We start from the raw sequence: 15992 nt of genomic DNA on the forward strand, positions 1-15992 counted from the left end.
TAATGGAAAAATAACTAAAAATTAATCAAAAAGCCCCCTCAACTTAAAACAAAAGCTACATTTCACTTTCGGGGCATATAGTCTCAGCTTTACCACCACACTATGCATTTTAAAGGTTTGCTCATTAAGGGTTACATGCACTACAATAACTTGCACTGCTGTGGCTACAGTGTCCAATGACTAGTGCTTTACCCTTATATATCAAATTTTATATATATACATATATATATATACACACACATATATATATACATACATATATATATATACACACAGATATGTAATTTTAACTGAAATGACAGTGCTCACATTAGTAACTATCAAGTTCAAAAATGGAAACACATTAAGCCAAAGGGACGTTCTTTTCACAAGACATTGCTTGAGAGAGACCAAAACAAAGTGCTGCCTTACCTTTGGAGTTCTTCTTCTTTTTTGCTTTTGATATAAGTTCATCCTGCAGTTCATCCACAAAGTTTTCATTTTGGCTGCCATCATTTTGCACTCTCTCACCAGAGTGTTTACGCTTCCTGTCCAGACGTGGACATGGATATTGGCCAATATCTTCTGTTGGCTGATCTTCCGCTTTTTCATATATAGAATGTCTCTCTAAATAACATTTCTCATCTGAGAGATCTTTCTCCTCTGGAGTTTCAAGAAGGTGACCTTGGTTGTTTTCTGTACTAGTAAAGTTACCTAAAAATCAAATGAAAAAAAAACACCACAAGACCTAATAAATACAAAACAATTCATTGTAAGAAAGCTATTGCTCTCTTATTCTCTTCAGTGTAATCTCCATTGTGACTTATGGCTCATGAGGCATGCAAATGAACACAAAATTGTACTTTGGAACAAGTCTCCTCTGCTCAGCCTAAGGCACCAGTTTCTCAATAGTTAATTACAAAACCCCTCCAAAACACAGTATTTTGTGTAAATTAAAGAAGCACAATATTCACAATACTTGCATCCACAGAAATATCACAATACACTTTTTAAATCAAGAAGCATCTTTAAGATATGGAAAGCACAGACCCTTTTCAGAAGGCAACCTCGCCCCTTAAAACTGTGGTAATAACCCAAGCTCCAATTTGCAATGACTTTGTTTTCAAAACTACCTCCTGGTGATTAAAATAAAGTATTTGTCTTTCACCAATTTCTAATCCTTCCCTAACTTCTCACATCCAACTGCAGAGCCTGGCTGAAAAGCATTGGTCCCTTTTTCTGGAGATCTAAATGGGATACGGAGCACTCACACAAGGTACCCGGGAATACCACCAAGAACAGCTGTGATACTTTGCAAAAAGCACTACTTGAATCCAAGGTTATAAAAAGCCTTCTTCACTTCAAGTAACCAGCCACTCACCGTACATCACATGATCTTTGTCACCTCCTTTTTTAATGCCAGACCTCTATTTTTCAGGGAATACTTCAAGTAGCGGCATGCAAGGGAGCTTTGAAAAGCTTATTAGAAACTCCTCTGACAAATTAGCCACAAAAACACCTGTGTTGCCATGCTTCCCTCGCCAATACTGTTCCCCCAAATTTAGACTGTTTAAAGCAATTTTAAATGGATGCTTAACTTAAAAGGACATTTAATTGTTGTCTTTTTTTTTCCTTTGGATTTAACCAAACTAGCCAGGGCACAGTTAGGCAGACATGCAGTACAGCCTGCAACACAGTTATTCAGCTTCCTATTTACAGTTCCAACAAACAACTTGGTTTTCCCATGTGTTTTAGCCCTCCTGGCTGACCAACACTTTCTGCACGTCTGCCACTGTTTGGCAGACTCTCTGTATGTTCCATCCTACTTCCCCACAGCTCACTGTCCATTTTCCTCATTCTCCTCTTTGCCCTTCCTCCTTCTTCTTCCATTTCCCCTTCTCCAAACATATCTACTTATTTCCTACTCAGATTTCTGACAGCTCCATTTCCCTTCTCTCCCCTGATCCTCCTTGTCCTTACTCAGCCTCCTCCCCCATACAGCCTGGCCTTCAACTCCTCTGCTCTTCCTCATTTGCTGGGGCAGATGTTGCTCCCCTGCAGTCCCCTCTCCCCTCTGAGATTCACCATATCAGCATCCCTGGATGCAGCCAAACTCTTTCCCACTTTATCTTGAGAACACCTTCCTACAGCTCTGCCAACATCTTTTGCTTTCACAACCGCCCTGCTGTCAGCAAGGTAAAGCCGAGGAGCTCTTCTTCACCACAATTTGCAAGTGTCTCTAAGCAGTACCTAGGGCTCCGGAGAAGTTTGCGAGCGCCAGGAGACACCCCAGCGTCATTTTCACACTGCCTGGGAAGCTGCCTGCAGGGCTGCTTTGTAAAACAGCAGAAGATATTTGGCCAAGAAAAATCAAAACAAAAGTTGACTTTTTCCAGGCGAGCGGGACGCTTGAGCTGTTCTGCTATTTGGCGATGCTCCTCTCCGCAAGGCCGTCTGGCCAACACCTGCTCCCTTCAAGACTTTAAAACAGTTTGTCACACTTCTTCCAGCCAGCAATGCTGACATGTTCCAGAAAACAGGCGTCTCAGCTTACTATGACTATGCCTCTAAATGGCCAGTGTGTGTTCCCCCCCATCCTTGGCAACCCTCCCGTGACTGCACATCTGGCACGAGGATGCTGCCCAACAGCTGTACCCTATAACCACACCAACAGCACCGGCAGCTCTGCTTCACACAACACAGACCAAGCTGGACCAGCTGCATTTTAAGTAAGTATCACTTTAGAAATGCTTCTATCAGATTTCATTTTACATTTTTAAGGCAAGTCTGCTATTTTTCCCCCTTTTCATATAAGGAAACGCTACACAGTTTCCCCAAACAGATCAGATAAAGGCACTCTTTGCCACGTTCCCACTGTGTTTATAGGCTTCACATCTCCAGCAGTACCAGCAGCTACACACCGTGGTTTCTGCGGTTTCTGCCACGGTCACTAGACTGGGACAGCTTTCCTGCTCCTAACACTGTCTGGCCTGAGAAAAGGCAGGCACATCCTGACCAATTCCCAGAGAAGCTTTCGCAGGGTCAGAGGAAGTAGCAGGCTGCAAGGGCGGGGGTTTGATGGTCTTAATCTTTGGGGCTTGCAGGAAACAGCAAGCTAATTCCAGCCTGCCACCACTGACAGCGACCCACTGCAGATTAATTCCTTCTCTATCTGCAAGCGGACTCGACATAGGGACATTAAGCACTGATCCCTCAGACCATCCGTGCTAAAAAATAAAAGTGAGAGCGGAGACATTGGCTGTAACCTTGCTAACAGTTCATCACTGCCAGCATTTCTCCAGGGCTCCATGTGCCAAGGAGAACCACACACCTCTTGAAGTTTATCCAAAAAGCCCTCGCTGCCAATGGCTCTGTAACAACTTTGCCTCCACTCTTTGGTCACATCCAAAGGGGACCTCAGGCAACCAGAGGTGTGGCTCCTTGGCTGCCAAACCAGAAATCCCTCTCCGTGACTGCTCGCTGCACACGCGCCTTGGGAACCTGTCCTGCTAGATGCAGTTAAGACCATTAGAGAAGCGACATCTCCGCATGCTAATCCGGGTTGTGTAATCATCCTGTCTCAACACGGGAGGACAGCAGCGGCGAAGCCGGGGAGCTGCACGGGACACGTCCTTGCCTATCTGCTCCGCTGCTGATGCTCCCCGCCTCTTTCTACAGCCAGATTTTCACCGCAAAGGAACAAAGGTCACTCGCTGTTTGGGACATGGCACAACCCACAGGCTGTCAGGCTCTCTACACAGCTTGTACGGACACATCGCACACCCAGAGGTTTTTTTTCCCCTTGGCAGGGCAGTGACCGCCTCATGGAGCACAGGCTCTATTAATATTTTACCACCAGATTCCACTCTGTCCTCAAACTGTTTTGCAAGCAACCCGGATCAGACGTGATGTCTCCCCAAATTAAGATATAAATGTCAACACGAGGCACAGCAACATAAGCATATCGTGCATGCTCAACAAGGACAAGGAGAGTTTATTTGCTTTTGATTCCTCTCCCCCCCCGCCATGTATCTACAACATCCTTTTCTCCGCCCGAGGAAGAAAACAACAACAAAATACTTGGGGCTTTCATATCATCATTACTCAAACAGTGATGAGGTAGCCAGAAACACAGGATAAATGCTGAGTTCTCATAGCAACACACCTCTATGAGTAAGGAGATTAAACTCCTAAATGTGTTCCTTCCTCAAGCCTCCAGCATTCGCCAGTCTCATACCAGCTGTGAGAGCCAGCACCAACAATTCAAACCATTTCTCACTGTCCTACCCAACTAGAAACAAGGAAGGATTAAGAAGATGCTTCTTCTGGTATAGTTTCTGCCTGAAGCAGTATCTCTGTGTACAGGTTACAATCCCATGAGAAACAGTTACACACAGGCACAAGCATACTACCAAAAAAAAACTTTCCTTGATTTTTCCATCTTCCTGTTGCTGCCAGCTGCTTGAGACCAGACCCTCCCTGTTCGATGCACACAAGGAAATACATCTTAGTGTTTAAGCTGCAATTCTTTTGTTCAAAAAACATGGCAGCTAAAAACAGCCTTTCCTCTTCCCTGGAGCAACCTCTCATTGCCGCTCACTTATGCAAGGCACCCTTTATTAACCCAGGACAGTAATGACTATCCAAATGCTAGAACACATTTTTCAGCACAGAGATCACAACAACAGTAAGAAATTCCTTCAGTCACCTTCAGCATCCAATTCTGAGCATCTCATGTGGCAGAGAGAACTCAGCTGATTTCATTTCTCCATCCAACCACCTCTGCTTGTGAGCTTTCCACATTTCTTTCCTCCTGCCCAAGCCTACCACATTGCACACACAGGCAACTGCCTTCTCCCTGCACAGACTTCTGTTTCTTCCCCTTTTATTTTACACTATGTCCCATGGCAGCAAGGTAATAACTGACCAGAGCAAAGGACATGTTTACTCTCTCCACTTTGTATTCATTCAGGTATACACACAGCCCAATGAGAAAAGCAAGGGATTACCATGTAAAGGGACACCAGCACCCCTCTCTGACACGAAGATCAGCCCTGAAGGCTCTGGCATATGACACCATTTACTTACACAGAGAGAAACTGCTTTAACTTTTTCCACCTGACCTCATGCCTTAAGATTAGGCTTTTAACATATCAAGTTGGGGTTTTTCCCCAGCTAAGGCTTACATGGGCAGTGTCTTCCTCTTATAAAATTAGATAAATGGGTAAAATCACAGTCCTCAGTCAAGAAATTCACAGCTTGTAGAATTTATTCAATCTTTCACACTCGGGTATGATTTTCAATACGGCTGTAAGAGCTTTGTTACGAACCGACATGCGATCATCACATGCCTGTATTGATGCGCATGTCCGTGCCAATAGCTTAAATCACTTGATCTCTGAACAATCCTATGACTCATGACATATGCATCCCATAATTTATCACGTTTGTGCTATGGAAATGCACCGGAGCAGCATCACCTCAGCAACCTTTACAAGTCACCTTGGCAACAAAGCAGCTTCACGGCTGCTCTGAGAACGCCCAACAAAACCTAAAGGAGATGGGAGAAAGCACTTCTACTTTACTCCTTGTCTTTAATTGCTCGTTAACTAGCTAACACAGCTACCCCCCCTAAAATTTGGCCTTCAAAAAAAAAGCACACTACATAAACAAACCCCTCAAAATAAAACAAAAAAAAAAACACACTTTGTTTACCCTTCTCCAAAAAGCATGATGAAGCTTAAGAAGACCCTGGCACAGCAAAGCCACCAAGTCAGAGGAAAAGTTTAAAAAATCAGACATTGTACCTCTATTAGCTTTCCCAAAGTCCAGACACATGCTATACAGCAAGGAAAGGAGCAAGTCCCAGGGCAAGCTCAAAAAAAAGAGTTTCCATCCCATTAGATGTCCCTGTAAGCATCGCTTGTCTGTGTTATTTAGCCTTTTGTTGCTGTTGTCGGTGTGGCAGTGGTAGATTTAGAGGAGCTTAGGAGACAAGCAGCTGCTAGGGCACTGATCGTCTCCTGCACTCCATACCAGGCATGGCTGCAGCTGCGCTGAAGGGGCATCAAAGGAGCTCTGCAAGGCAACTCCATGCCACAATCATAGTTTCAAGTTGTGGTTTTCCTCTTCCCCACGACCCTGGGCAAGTGAAGCGCTCATGGTGGGGGTCACACCTAACAGCTCGCCCGTTTTGGTGCTGCATCTCCCGCTCGCAGACCTACAGGCATGCCACTTTGCTTTCAGTTGGCACTGGATCAATGCTATGCAAAAAAAGGTGAAACATCTTGTCAGCAGCAAGACTGCTTGCAAGAAGCAGAGAGGAAAACAGAAGAGGTTGCAAACCATCAGCTAGTTCCCGTTCAAGCACTTCATAGCCGACGCACCAACAGCATGGTTAGAAACTGAATGGAAAATGAAAGTAAGACCTAAGCAGGCCTGGTTCTCACTTGGTTTAATAGAGAGGAAGAGCAGGCAGAACACATTATCTCTTGCCAGTCACTCAGCAGAAGACCCATGCCCCACCAGAGCTCAAGTCACTACACTAGAGGCATTCAAGCAGTGTGAAACTCAGCTTCCTGATTTATCAGCTGCTATCCTGAGGGGCAGGAGGTGAACCACCACGATAAAAAACTTTTACTGAGACTTGAATCTGTACCGGTAAGTATTAGCTGCTGTACGGGCAAGCATACTGACGAGGAGCTCCCTCAGCAGAACAGATCTGTGCTTTTAGGAGTCTAGACATTTGGCCAAACTCTGAAATAGCCTGTTAAGTCAGAGCTAATTAGGAAAGGAGAGGAATGAGCTAACAGAAGACTGAACATGCTTTCCCTGCTTCCAATGGTTATTTAATAGTCTCAAACACATCTTAGCCAGCAGGTTCAAGTGCCAGAGACCTCAATAAATGATGAATTTAAGAACATACCATCTCATCAGCCTTTTGCAAGGACAAGAGGCAGGGTGTTTCAGCAAACAATGCTCTAATGCTCTTCCTCCCTGCAGCCCCTCTGAGCAGCACGCCCCATAACACTAAATTCTCCCTCCCTACCCTCCCTCCCTCTCACCCAACCCCTGACCCCAAAGACCCTTCCCCCTTCTCCCCAGCTCAACCTGTCTTGCCCTGCAGACAGAATAAGGCAGGACCCTGCTGCTGCTGTTCACATTTTCCAGCACACCTAAGGGTGGGATTTAATAAAGGACATCAGCAGGGCACCATGAGCCCTCTGACAAGCAAGGGAGGTTGCAAGAGGGAGGGCTGGGGCTGCAGCCTGCCAAGCTCTTGGCTTCAGCACATGGAGGATCACAAAGGCTGCAGTTGCAGTAGACCTTCCTCCCTAAATCTGCCTTAATATAGCTTGAAGAGAAAGCCCACTCAGTTTCCAGGGGCTCAGCCTGCCTCTCCCCACCGTGCTACCTTCTCCACTTCCACAATTAAAACTTGCCTTTACTATTTAGCCAATTTGTGTTGAGGGTGTTATTTTGGTGACAGCAATACCAAGGTAACTTTATTTAGGTGAATAACTGAGCAAGTACGATTGACTGGCATGCTCTCTGCCAAAAGCATTAACCAAAGACCAGAAAAATAATTCAAAGTTATTAAATTACTGAATGAAATTTTCTGCTAGTCCTACTCATGAATCACCACCTCCAGAAGAGTAAACTTAACTATGCTGTTACACACTGCACACACACACATGCACACATACAGCACAATCTGTAGTGTGTTTCCTCTTGCTTTGCACTACTTTCAGAGTACTTTTTGTTTTGGTTTTTTCCCCCTGAGTTGTTAAAAACAAAGCAGCAGCAGGAGGAACTGATCCATTCCTTCATGATGTAAGTCAAATAAAAAAAAAACAAAGGGAAACTGGTGGAAGCTGTATGCTTACCAGGAGTTAAAGTAAAAAACAAGTGATTTTTCTAACACCATTTATTTATCTCTTTATCAGCTTCTTTTACTTTTAGGGCAATACTGCTAGCATGCATTTTCCAAAGTCCTCTGACATCTTGCCACAGCCTAGAGGGAGCAACCAGCCTCACGGGGAATCTCGCAATTGGTGGTAACTGCAGTGACACGTTAACTATCTCCTGAGCAGCAGGTACAACCGTAACCAACTAACTTACAGACCCCAAAACAAGTCATGGCAGCTCCTGCAAAGGCTGAGGTCAGTGACTTTAACCAGCAACACCGCGAGAACACAAAGATGACGCTGCCTGCGTGGCTTTGCTACCAGCTGCCCGGGCACAGAGACACAGACACACTTCAGAAAGCCATCTAAATTTGCTTACATCTGTCATTGTCATTTTGGTCGGCAATGGCATCTTCCAGAGTGACAGACTTTGGCTTCTTTTCACTGTTTCCTTTCAAGTTTTCCCAGTCTGCCTGGCTGAATCTGCAGACCTCTGAGTCTTTGGTAGCTGTTTGGCCTTCTCTCTCTTTCATCTCCAACTCTGAGAAGCGCATCATTGCACGCTAGAAAGAGAATTGATATGAAAAAAAAAAAAAGTCTTGCAATAAAAGCTACTTCATTTACCTTACCTTATATGAAAGCATTTCCAAAGAAAAATTGGCTCAAAAAAACAAGGTTTCATATAGACAGCTAGGGCAGGAGTTTCACACACCTGACCTGTAAAACAGTGTTCTAGCATCTATATGCAAATAGCCACAGAATTCTTTCATATATAAGTATATATATATATAAAAGACATATATAGATATATATAGATATAAGTGTATACTGCATATAAAACAAAAAACATTCCATTTTGGAGATTAAAAGAGACAAAAACATAAAGAGGGGGGGAAAAAATACAACACAAAACCGTACAATGAATAAAGACGACCATGGCCCACAAACTTCCCTTTGTGTATTTGGAAATGAAATTTAACTCAAAGGTTTATGTAAGAGTCTAGTAATAAAAATTTGAAGAACTGACCTCACAGTAAGCAGCAGGTAGACATAAAATACTGTCCTCTTGTAATCCTTCCATCTATGTAATTAAAATGGGCACTCAATGGATCATTTAGATAATTTCATCCATTTTTATAAGCATAAACCAATTCTTTTCTTAACAATGCAAAACAATTTGGTTTAACTCATTTCTTCATTAAAAGTAATATACCTTAAGGATATTCCTATACAGTAACTGTCTGTCACCCCTCAGTATCAACCTCAATACCACTCCTGCTCTTCCCTAGGTGTTTGCTTGGTGCAAACGTTTGCATGAGACCCGTTAACACACGGCTGTGACTCCTCTCCATCAACTGGCACTTTGGCACAATAATCACAGCTTCTGGGTAGGCTTTGCTAGCTGGCACTACGGGTCAGCTGAGCAATTACAGCCAGCACCAGCACCAAGGTAACATGCATGCCTGTCCAATTCCCCTCAGTAACTGCACAAAACATTTCACATGTACATTAACGCTTTTATCCAACCTCATTACGAGCCCTTTATGGTTTACTAGCGCGTGCACACGTAAAAGCCACACATACTACGCTTTACATCACCTCACTCTCAACTAACAAAAACTTAACTTTGCTAGGTAAAATTGTTTCTGGCAAGTACGGTCTAGCAAAACAAATTTCTGATTTCCCCACCTGCGTTGCCTCCTCTCAACTTTTAATACTCGACTGCGACTTCCAACAGAGAAATAATAAACAACAAAAAGCGCAGCAGTCATTGGACCGCACAGACTCACCTGCAACGCCCGCTGCTCCCGGCTGAGCTGGCTCGAGTCCGCATACAGTTCGGTCGTCACACACTTGAATCGATCACCTACATAACCAGCAGAGTTTGCAATCCTCTTGGCCAGCTTAGATGGCTTGGGTTTCAATATTTTGCCATCCGCAGACTCTGCGTCGTCGGCTCCGTCTTTGGTATAGGTCTGGCTGGCATCGATGCTTGATGGCATGGTCCCCATGCAGAATGGCTTTGCATCCTCCTGCACCTTGCCAAAAGTCAGAGCCGGAGTCTCGCTCTCGTGAGCACTTTCCAAGAAAGTGGGCGAAGGCTGGACTGCCACTCTCTCTTTAGGCTGGCTCACAGATAAATCATCTTTCCTTATGCCAAAAACAGATGAACTCTGGGCTTGCTTGAAATTATAGGTTTCGTGAAGATCATTATTTCTCCCAAACTCCTCTCTCATTACCATAAAATCTCTGTGCTGCGACGCCTGCTCTACCTTGTGCTTTGTAGGGTCATTAGCCTGATTACTGCTTTCCGTAGCAAAGCTGGCTTTTGCTAAGTTTGCTTCGCTTTTAGCCTCTTGCTCATCTCGCAGAAGATCTGGGAAGAGGTGTTTGTCACTTTTAGCTGAGTTTTTGCCATGACCAGAGTTCTGGTGCAATTTCACACTCTTGTCACCAGGTACTTCAAAATGCATCTTCCCACTGCCCTCCAGGAGCTCTGGCAACCGGCCTCGCAAAGCTGGGTCCTCATAGCGGACCCTCTCATGAGAGCGCGACCTCCTTTCTGCCTTCTCCTCCTTATTTATCTCCAAAGCCGAATGCTGCAGCAGCATGGGGTGCACCATCCCCATCCCCAGCGCATCCTGGTAGGTCATGAACTCTCCCCGCCCTGCCGGCAGGCTGTAGGGGAGGCCAGGTTTGGGAGCCAGGTGGCCAGGGTAGAGGCTGCCGTTGGGCAGCAAGACAGGGTGAGGATACACATGTCCCTTCCCATGGAGGGAGAGAGGGCTGATGGCTATCCCTTCTGGCACCGGGTATGGGAGATAACTCCTGGGGTAGGGCAGAGGCGGGGAACGAAACGCCTCGTTGGGTGGCAGAAAAATGGGGCTGGAGGCCAGGGCAGTCTCACTCGCCTTGAAGTTGGCTTCCTGGCCACAGGATTTGGCCACCTTATTGCTGTGTTTTGCAGGGGTGGCAACGGGCTGCCCAACATGCTGTATAACCGAGGCAGTGCTTTCTGTAGAGCTCCTGGCCATCTTGGTGCAATCCACATTGGCATTGGGAGCCGGTGACGCTGATGCCGGCCTTCCCCCCGCTGACACAGTCCCCGAAACGCTGCCAACAACTGTCTCTGTGCCACCCATCCTGGGGCAGGAGGAGCTCCGCTGCTGTGGGATCACCCAGTCCAGTGCCTTGTTTTTCAGTTGGACATTCTTCCCAGTCTCCTCACCAGGGCTGGGACCGGGAACGATCCATGAGGAGGGTGCCGTGCTGATAATTTCAGGCCTGTAGACGGGGCAGCCATTCCCAGGAGAAATAGTTTCCTTCTGAACCATTTCACTGCCAGGTAAATGTGTCCCTGCTCCTGCCCTGCCATGCACCAGCACTGTCGGCGCCGTTTTCTTACCGTGCTCCGACTTGCTGGCAGCTTCTGCATCAACAACTTTCGCTGACAAGTCCAGCGGTTTGTCAGTAACGTCTTTGGTCGGGGTCTGCTTTTCCAGAAGCGGGGGGGACCTGCCATCTTTCCGGTCCTGGCCAGCTTTCCGTGCATGGGGCGTGGCCGGTGGGGGAACCTCCCCAGCATCACTGCCTTTGGGAAGTTTCCCGTTGGAGAGGCGGGAGGGTGGAAATTCGCTGCCGACGTTTACATAGGACTTTGGGAGGGTAACAGCGGAGGAGGGAGAGGTGGTGATCCTAGGGAAGTGTTTGTGGAAATCAGTGTAGGCATCCCCAACCTGAGCAGGCAGAGGGAGGCGGGGGGACGGCCGGGGTGAGTGTGGCAGCAGGAGTGCAGGGTCCGCCGGTATGTTGGTGGGGGCCGGCTTGGCAGCAGGGACCCGGGGCTGCTTGCTGCTCTGGATGTGGGGGTAGGCGTGCGCATCAACAGGGTTGCCAGGGCTGACACCCATCTTCCACGACAAGCTCTTATCCGGACAGTGCACCAAAGGCGGGATTGCTGGTGAAGCTGAAGCAGTTGAGAGCCTCAGAGGCGATGCCAGCGATGAAGGGATGTGGGGGGCAACATAGTGGGAAGGAGGCAGGTATAAAAAACGTTCACCGTTCGTACATACAGGCGAGTAAGCCAGGTGCTGCGGTAAGCTGTAGGTGGACTGCTGAGGTAGCAATGCCTTGTACATGTTCAACGAATACTTATTTGGTGAGTCGAGGAAAGGGTATATGGTGGGTGTTGCACCCTCCATATAGGGGTTTACCCAGGGGAGCCTTAGGTAACTAGCACCATTAACACCGAGGGGACTCTGCTTCTCACCCGCAGCTCGGTCCAAACCCAGTGTCTCCCCTGGTGGGACAGAGGTTTTTTGTATTCCAGGTGGTGTTTTGTATATAGCACTGAAGCCATTAGGGGCTTTTCCGGAGACAGCTGTGTTTTCTACCGATTCAGAGGGATTAGACTTAAACTGTATCTCTGGATTTCTTTCAGGAGTAAATCCAAGCCCAGCTATTGAACTCGTAGCATCCCTTGATTTTTCCGAGCCGAGTCCGCACAAGCTGGAATAGACAATACTACTGGGGACTCTGAGTCCTTCTCGCATGAGTCCAGACCTGTCCATACTCAGAGCTGCGAGACTGTCAATGCGATGTGCTGTAGTAGCATCCACCTTTACAGAACAAGAAGTATGTTACTTTCACATTTCATTGACATGACTACCACTCAACTTACAAACTCATCAGCACATTGGAAGAGGAACAATACCAATAAAAATACACATTTTGTTGTGAAAATGTACAGAGGATGACCAAGTTAAAAAATGGGAGGAGAGGAACCCATGGAGCAATATATATCACTAGAAACACCGATAGGTATCTCTCTGCATCAAAAATTCATTGTCTAGAAACAAAGGTGTGAGGACCCATAGCCAAAGCAGGCAGAAGTGGCCCAGAGACAATGTTCTGTGGCACTGATGCTGTGTGGCAACCAGGCCTTCAGTCCCAGCTCTGCCAGAGCAAGAATATGTGAACTGTGACATGAAGAGCAGGAAGAGAAGGATGGAGAGCCTCACCTCCTCCAGACCCTCTCCCTTTGCTACAGCTCTGTTCCAGGGCTCATCACCACCACCACACAATTCATGGGGTGGGACGTCTGAAGAGGCAATGCAACAACAGGTCTGATACTAATTTTTTTCCCCACTCACTGCTCCCCACATACACTCAAAGGAGAAAACCACCAACTTTGCTGAAATGTTGATGTACTTATTACGTACATGAACTGTTGTTGTTATGCAGGTATGCTGCATGACATTACTCACGACAGAGCAACAGTAATGAATATGACGTTGTACAGCAGCACAACACCACAAAGTCAGAGTCAAGAGATTAACAAGATAAATAAACAAAGTCCCATTTCACTGTTCCACAGAAACAACTCGCATGTACCCAAGCCCAGCTGGAGCTGCAACAGAAAGATGTTTTAATCATTCCTCCAAATGGATCGTGTAGTAACACCAGGAGGAGTTGGTAGGAGTTGGGGTGGGGAGGACAGGCACAGATTCAGCTGCAGCATGAAGCTATTAACTTCTTACCACACTGTGATTCAGGTGATTTTCTTCCCTCAACTCTAGTCTGCTTTTCGGTGCATCACCATCGTTAACAGGAATTTTCCTATTAAAAAACAGAAGTTCACTACTTGGAAACATGCTGGGCATCTCATGTCAGTACAAGATTACATTACCTCTGGATTTTGTAAGTCCCATGACACTGTATTTATCCTTCTGCATAGTCATACACAGCAACTACTTTAGAAAGCAAAGACCATTTGAAAATATTTATGAAGGGTTTTAACAGGAACATACAAAGCACATCTCAGATTGGCCTCTTCCAATACAAGTGATTTTTGTCAAGGTCTTCTCTTTTGCCCCTTGCCCTTTTCTTTTTCCAAAGAGAAAATATCCCATTTTAAATAGACCTTCTTCATTTGTCATCCATAAATACTACCAAGAAGAACATTCAAAACATACACACTAATATCATATGAATGTCAGCTGTTCCATGATAAAGAAGGAGCTGCACATCTGTGTCACAGCAGTACTGCAGCACTAGGACTTAGTATCACAGAAAACACCAACAAAGAATATACTTTAGTGCCAAATTTCTAATCCCAGGAAAAAAAATCACTGACACACAGCAGAAGGAAAGTTTCAGCATTATCCAAAAGAACTCCTTTAAATCAAAGTGCTTAAAGGCACATCATCACCTTGAAGTAGAAATCTGGTTTTAATGCATTTGGTTTTAAAAGATTCACCTTCCCTGCAAGTAGCATGTAGAATTACTATCCCCAAATAACTGGGAGAAAAGTGGGGAGGAAAGTGAGAAATGTGGCTGCTTCCCTTCAGCTTGTGTTTGCAAATAGTATTCACTGTAACAACCAAAAACTTTCCCCAGCTTCTCAGAGGCTTTTCACACAACACTGAGAACACAGGCTCAGAAAGGAGACAGAAAAACAGCAAAAGCACACCAAATTGGCAGAGAGAACTGCAGGCAAACCTTCAGCTTCTGCTCTGTGTCATTTTACTTTTTTAAAAAAGCTGTGGTTTAAGGGAGAGGACACGGACCAGTGCCTGTACCACCCCACTGAAAAACATTAAATACTGTCATTTTAATCATCGAATGAGTGCCATTCAGCAGCAAAAGATGAGAAGGAAGAGAAACTCACTGGGGGAGGCAGAAAGGCTGCTGTCCCTATTTCACAGGAGAAGCTGTTGGCCCAAAGGCAGGGAACACCAAGCTGCAGGCGGGAGCCCCTCTGCCATAGAGTCCCCACAAGAACACGTGCACTATTTGCTTTAATTCCCTTTCACGAATACAAAATAATAAATTAATTGTAAAAGCACATTTAAAGGCTGCTTTGGGGAGTAATCTCTTTAAAGGGCATCCCCGCTTCACTGACCTAGGTTGCCTGATAAATAGTAAATCAGCAGCTGCTCTACTGCTCTCAGGCACATCTTGTTTCCCCCTCCTACCCACCCTCCAAGCTGGGCTGATCTCAATGCAAGGCAGGAGCTATCTGCTCCAGCATTAGGGAAGCGAGCAAACTCCGAGACCTCACGCTGCAGAATTATGGTGTGGTTTAACTTGCCAGAAGCTTAAATATTTACCTGTCTTCATTAATTCCACACATGCGGACCCTTTCATTGCTCATCCAGCTATGAACGTTGCCATACAGGGGAGTTGCAGAAAGCATGACGTCTTCTTAAAAATTGTCACTTTTCCTCACGGTTTTGTATTCTATTAAAAAAAAAATAGGGAAAGAAATAAAAAAGTTGAGCAGATTTGTCTAGGAGGAAGTGCAAACATCGTGGCAGAGCAGCCAGTCTCCCTCCGGGTAATTAATAATGAATGCAGGATTGGTGCGGGGAGTGAGCTGCCTATGTTAACCGCTAAGGGAGATACCCTGCAATAAAGGAGCAAATTGAGGGCATTTATAGGTCAGAGGAGATGGATCTTTTTCCCAGCATACATCCAGAAAATTAAGAACCATTCCATGGTATCGACAAATAAAAGTTTCTCCGCTGCATTTCATTTCCACAAGAAATGACTCAGATGGCCAAGTACACAGTAGTCCCCAGATCATCACCTCACAGCAGCTGAGCCAAGAAGGCAGACCCCACGGGCCGGGGCGCACACATGAAACTACCCACGGGCCTTCGCAAAAGCCCTGCATTAGGAAGGCACAGGAGCAGGAATGCATCGCAAGAACAGTCACATACCACATGTATTAGCTATGCTGATTGATGAGAAAGCTTTCACACAAGGACTTTAAACTGAAGAGTCGCTGCTACAGAAGGGATCTAAATAAAAACCTCCCCTTTAGCGTCTGCACATGACTAACTTGGAAAAAGGGGTTAAAAATAGTAAGTGGGTTGGTGAGCTCCCCACCCCTTGATTTGATTAAGCACCAAACCCTGGTGGCTTCTGCATTGGAGCTGCTGCTGCTGCTGCTGCTGCAAGTGCTTTCAGTAATTCAATGATGCCTGCTCACTCCAGGGAAAGAAATCATTAGTGGGCTCGCTGGAGAAGTATTAGCAGTCCAAGAGGACCGGCGCCGTGCACAGCCAGAGAGGCAGGTGAAAGGTAACCGCATTTTCGCGT

At 45.9% G+C, this 15992-nt stretch overlaps 1 protein-coding gene across 1 annotated transcript in view; it reads right to left on the reverse strand.

The window, feature by feature from the left end:
- The window catches only part of BCOR (BCL6 corepressor), a 58553-nt gene that overhangs the window by 24253 nt on the left and 18308 nt on the right, over positions 1 to 15992 (reverse strand). The window contains exons 2-7 of the mRNA XM_054165833.1: positions 14999 to 15128; positions 13427 to 13505; positions 9677 to 12505; positions 8914 to 8967; positions 8266 to 8449; positions 412 to 693 (exon numbers count right to left, since the gene is read on the reverse strand). Of these exons, the coding sequence (XP_054021808.1) occupies positions 412 to 693; positions 8266 to 8449; positions 8914 to 8967; positions 9677 to 12505; positions 13427 to 13505; positions 14999 to 15084 (3514 nt within the window). The 5' untranslated portion in view covers positions 15085 to 15128. The remainder of the gene's footprint in view (positions 1 to 411; positions 694 to 8265; positions 8450 to 8913; positions 8968 to 9676; positions 12506 to 13426; positions 13506 to 14998; positions 15129 to 15992) is intronic.

This window comes from Dryobates pubescens, chromosome 12 (genome assembly GCF_014839835.1).
Source record: "Dryobates pubescens isolate bDryPub1 chromosome 12, bDryPub1.pri, whole genome shotgun sequence".
In the NCBI taxonomy this organism is placed as follows: Eukaryota; Metazoa; Chordata; class Aves; order Piciformes; family Picidae; genus Dryobates; species Dryobates pubescens.